General features: G+C 47.0%; 1 protein-coding gene across 1 annotated transcript; it reads right to left on the bottom strand.

Annotated features, from left to right (window-relative positions):
* Positions 1 to 1764: 1764 nt before the first annotated feature.
* LOC127569720 (alpha-2Db adrenergic receptor-like) lies at positions 1765 to 3355 on the bottom strand. The gene has a single exon (XM_052014531.1). The coding sequence runs from the start codon at positions 3145 to 3147 to the stop codon at positions 1885 to 1887; it is 1263 nt and encodes a 420-aa protein (XP_051870491.1). The 5' UTR covers positions 3148 to 3355; the 3' UTR covers positions 1765 to 1884.
* Between the last annotated feature and the right edge of the window lie 2239 nt (positions 3356 to 5594).

The raw sequence follows: 5594 nt of genomic DNA, 5'->3' as shown, positions 1-5594 counted from the left end.
AAGTTTAGTGGATTGACGGGTTTGTTTTGTTCAGGTTGGAATCTTTTAGACAAAGAGGAAGCAAAGCACCAATAGGCACTGTATTGTATTCATCTAGATTTAGAGCACTTATATGGTTGAGCTCAGCAGAAAAATAAGTTATTGTGGTCATCAAATGTTTCTTTTGCAAAGCTGTGCATAGGTAAAACTGTTTCTGAAGAACTTGTAATAATTAACAGTACCTATTCAAGACAATTTGAAGTAAAAGAATTGGCAAATATGAAAACCTGTAGAAAAAGGATGCGGCCTATACTACTTTCAATGGCAATATTCTGATTTTAAAATCAAGTTGTGACATTAGGATCCATTCACCCTTTTACTTTTTACTCCAGAAAACATATTCTTGTTTGGGACATTGCTAAATGCAATCACATTTCATTTATAACCTCTGCAACAACTACAGTGTAACTTTCATATAATGTGCCTCGTTATATCGCAAATACGTTTGTGTTCCCCAGGACGGATATATTGTTATGTCTTTAGCGTTATTAACGTTATTGTATTGTATTGGGTTTACAAAGAGAAATGAACGGATTAAATTACTGTGCAGAGCTATGGCAAATGGATTTTAATACAGGCAAATCTGTTTATGGGGCCTGTACCCCAGTGAGAGTCAGTGTCTGGAACTGTACCCCAGTGAGGGTCAGTGTCTGGAACTGTACCCCAGTGAGGGTCAGTGTCTGTGAGACCCATACCCCAATGAAAGTCAGTATGTGGAACTGTAGTCTAATGAGAATCGGTGTCCCTGAGACCCATACCCCCGTGAGAGTCATTGAGTGGAACTGTAGCCCAGTGAAAGTAAGTGTGTGGAACACTACTTATCTACCTATGAACTCTACCTCTACCCTACTGTTAGTTTCGCTTTTCACGTGGATATTAAAGTCGTGCCCCAAAACCCGTATTAGATCGAGGTTCGCACTGTAGTAAGAAAGTGAATGGTCATCCGATATAGAACTACAGCGGGACAGTTTGCAGTCCAGAAACTGTGCTCTGCAATAGTATTCCGTCGAAACTTACTATATTTATATCAAATAACTTAGTCAATTTTGAAAAGTCATTAACCTGAGACCTAAAAACGCAATATTAAAATACTTGGGCAATATTGTACAGCATAATAATTAGCGTAATGATTTCTGTTTTACCATAAAATTTAAAAGGAAACATGAAAACTCTACGTAGTTAATGTTTATCCCTTGCAAATGACCTGATATCAGACACAATCTATACACACATCTTCAAAAAACATACTCATTGGTTCCGACATCTGTTTTTTTGAGCTGCATGACTGAACCCAAAACTCTGTAAATCCATTTCATCGCAAATGCCATTTCCTAGCAGACCGGCTCGTTCTGGTTCTACACTCCCTATCCTAGAATATCCGGCAAATATAAACACAGCATTGAGAGAAATTGTTTATCCGGGATTAAATGGCAATTTGCATTGCGTGAATCTACCTCAGATGCCATTTGAAGGTTCGAGTTGTTTGCTCTCCGAGCAACTACACATCTGGTGACACAACGCCAAACACCAAACGTCACCATTACTGCGATCAGAGAGCTTGCGGCCCTTTCCACGACCCCCACCAAAACTCAAACCGTTTTTTTTATAAACAAATTGTGCAATAAGTTTTCCATGTCAGTATTTCTATTAAACAATTTTAAATAAATATCTCAATTTTGCTCTTTTTCGAAGAAGAAAGAAAAAATCCAAATGAGACTTTAGGAGCAAATTTATCCCACAATGGCTTTTATTTTCTTTTTACATTAGCTTTAAACGTTTAAATATGGACAGCAAAATATCACAACAGCAGCACACATTAAGACAAGACATCCGATTTACATACAGTTACAAAGTACGCTTGTTCGTTTTAAAAATGATTTTCTTGAAGGCCTTCCTGAAGTCCCTGTTGAAGATTGTGTAGATGATTGGGTTCAGAGAACTGTTGCAGTAACCGATCCAGAAGAAAAAGTTGAAGAGGGGGTCGGGGATGGAGCAGCTGTCTCTACAGAGCGCCTTCAAGCTGTAAGTGAAGAAAAACGGAAACCAGCAAACCACAAAGACACCGATCACCACCGCCAGCACGAAGGTGAAGCGCTTCTCCCTCAGCTGGGCGACTTTGCTTTTGGTCAGGTTTGAGACGGGCCGTTTCCTCTGCTCGAAGAGCTGAGAAGCTTGGTTGTTGCTCCAAGACAAACGGTTCTGCAGCGCCGCGGGGCAGTAGCCGGGAGGTTGCAGTTTCCTTGGGTTGGACCCCCGGGAGTTTCTCGCCTTGGTCTCGGAGGAGAAGCTCTCCTCCAGGTCGATGTCCTCCAGCTCCTCCTGCCTCTGGTTGCTACAGGAACTCTGGCTGCTGGGACTCTCCGGGTCAACCTTCCCCTTGGAGGCGAAACAAGTCTCAGTTTGGGAAGGTCTCCCGTCCGACCCGTTCTTGGCCACCGACACCACAGACGTCCGCTGTTTAGCCACCCTGTAGATTCGGAAGTAGACCAAGATCATGATCACACACGGAGCAAAGAAAGACACTATGCAAGATGAGAGGATGTACCAGGTATCATCGTTGAGTTCACAGCATCCCTGCTTGCTACGATCAGTGTCCATAGTAACCAAAGGCGGGAAAGAGATGATTGCTGATATTAGCCACACTATGGCAATCATGCACTTAATTCGTTTGGGGGTCCTTTTTAGGTTATATTCTACCGCGCGAGTCACTGACCAGTATCTGTCCAAACTGATAGCACACAGGTGGACAATGGAAGAGGTGCAGAAGAGCACGTCAAGAGCTAGATAGATCCCGCACCAAACGCTCCCAAAGTACCAATAGCCCATCACCTCGTTGGCGAGGGAGAAGGGAATGACCAGGGCGGCCACCAGGATATCAGCCGAGGCGAGTGACACCAGGAACAGGTTCTGAGGTGGCCGCAGAGCCCTGCTGGTGAAAACGGCCACCACCACCAGGATGTTGCCCACGATGGTGAGGAGGATGATGAAGGTGACCACCAAACTGACCAGGGCGGTGGCGGCCGGGGTGTAGTGAGGGGCCAACTTCTGAGACTCGGTTCCGTTTGCCCCTTCGGATCGGTTCAGGTCAGGCTGGCCGCAGTGCTCCATGGCGATCACATCCTCAGCCCCAAACTTGCAGGCTTGTCGCTTGATCAAAGTACTGTCGGGACTCACCGATCAACCCTTCTGACTTCGGAGCATCTTGTCGCTCGCTCCCGTCCTTGCAGTCTCAGGCTCCGGCGAGAATGATCATCAATGCACCTCTCGAGCCAACGCGGCTGAAGCAAGCAATTGTGAACTGTGTCTGTCCGAGGGAGAGCGGTGCTTGGTGAAGTGAGAACGTCCGCACACCGTGCGCCCCAACCACCAGGGCGAACTCTCTGAAGTGTTCTTCCCTCAACCTTTACAAAGGTCCCAGACTTTGACGTCAACCCGCCGCCCAGCCACTCAGCGTTCGAGCTCTGCTGGGCTGTCCCAACACAACGTGCAAGCGGAGAGGGCAAGTCGGCCAGGACAAGTGTCCCCGGGTTCCGGCTCACACCCAAAGTTCAGCCGTACCGTGAGAGGCGCCTGGTGTTACAACAGCAAGTTATTTCTTTTTTTTTGGGGGGGGGGGGTTGTTTTATTTCGCCTGCAGAGCTGAACAAATGCACAGCACAAACATTTGGCACCAACTTTAATCACGCAAGGGTAAATGTCTTCAGAGCCAGCACCCACTCTTATGGACCCTGCTCACGACTTATTTCGGAGTGGTGGGCATATGTTAACTACGTCCAGCAGAAAGCTTGGTCTGTGTGTTTTGAATCTTGGGGTAGGAGGTGGGTGTCACGCTGCCCCGTGTCCGCTGCAGTCGGTGAAGTAGAATGGGGCTTGCTTTAGTTTACTAACAATCTTGCAGCGCTTGCATTAGTTAAACGTGGGCATTGGATTTGGACTGTTTCTAATAGTCTCGGGACAAGTACAAAGTCTCTCCGCGATATTTCTATTAACAGTGACAGAGTAGGAAGAAGAAAGAGACCAGCTTTGATGCAAAACAAAAGCCGTGGCAATATTAATTCATCTCGGACTGGAGCTTTGGTTAAAGGCTCAGTGCATCGACCTTCCCTTATAAACAACAAAAAGTGTTTATGTTTCTAACCCATTTCCGTAGATTCTCTGAAACCAGAAAGGTCACTCTTGTAATCTGAAAACAGGCAGTGCTGCGATATACAAAAGTCTTTCTTTAGATCAAACTCCAGGCGGATGCACCACTGAATGCATGATTTCCTCAGCAGCCGATTCCATTCGATTCCATCTGGAAAACGTGTTTGGTAACAATCTGTACGCCATCGCAAGGAAAGGATGTAACAACTGGAATTTTTGCAGTAGCTTTGGTCCAACCGGTGACCCTAATGGACCTCAAATTGTCCAAAAACACGAACCGAATAGGTTTGTTTTGGTAGGGGCTGGGGGAGAAAATAGAAAGAGGCAAGTTTTGATGAGGGCTACAGCGGAGAGAGTGCAGGGTTCGGTTGGATTAAATCAGATGAAGCGTGATGTTGGAGATACGAGTAGGAGCTGGAACCAAGAGTTCCAGAGGTGGGATCGAGGTGAGGATATTCCAGTCGGCTTTGTAAGCACAAAGGAGCATGGATTCTGAAGTCACCGCATTTGGGAACACGGCATCAGCGGCGAGTGCCAAATCTCGGGAAGAGGAGCGAACGCTCAGGACATGTCTCGCAGCACGGGACGGTGGTGATGGAGATTTAGGAATGTGTGGAAGTCGAAGCTTGGGAGACGGGCGGAGGGGTCTGTGGAGGGGGACAAGGGTGGGCAAGGCAGTGGAATTAGTCTGGGTGTTACTGTGGGATTGAAGCTGAAGTTAGACACAGAGTGTTCCGCAGGCTGAAACCGGAGACCGGGGGAAGGATGGGACGGAGCTTTCTCTTGTAGAAAAACGATGGCACTTCGTGGTTTCTTAGAAGCGCTGTTCAAGCAGGGATAAATAATGCATGAGAATGGGCTGCGACTCAAGAATAGCTGTCAGGTCGGAAAGGGAGGAGGTAAGTGAGCAAAGCTGGGTCTGGGTTGTGTGAAACTGTGAAACTATCAGATAGTAAGCAGGGCAGCCACCGAACATTAACCCCCACTGTCAAGGTTCAGTTCTGTTAACTGAAAACTGTTTCACTTTGTAAGGAACGACATTTCGGACTGAACAACCGTGTGAATAAAGTAGGAGCTGGTGGTAGATTAGTTCCTATATCCTGTTCCCCCAACAGTGAAGAGTCCAGATGCCTGTTCACAGCCTGACATCGGGGCTACCTGCTTCCGGAGGCTTGTTTAACCCCATCATGCATGATTTTGAGTCCCGCAGAGGGTCTAAGATCATAGTCTCTCCCCGTCGGATACCTTACCGTGATCAGTTGCCTCTCGTCCGGTTCGGTCGGGTGATGAACGGCGCTGTCGGACGTTGCCTGCTCCTGAACCCGCAGATCTCAATACCATCAAATTATTGGAAAATTGACGAGCGGCCAAACGGCCAGGCATTTGCGCCTTCGGCCACCGCCCGTTCACTC

Source organism: Pristis pectinata, chromosome 4 (genome assembly GCF_009764475.1).
Source record: "Pristis pectinata isolate sPriPec2 chromosome 4, sPriPec2.1.pri, whole genome shotgun sequence".
Classification (NCBI taxonomy): Eukaryota; Metazoa; Chordata; class Chondrichthyes; order Rhinopristiformes; family Pristidae; genus Pristis; species Pristis pectinata.
This window is presented reverse-complemented; position numbering and strand designations above follow the sequence as displayed.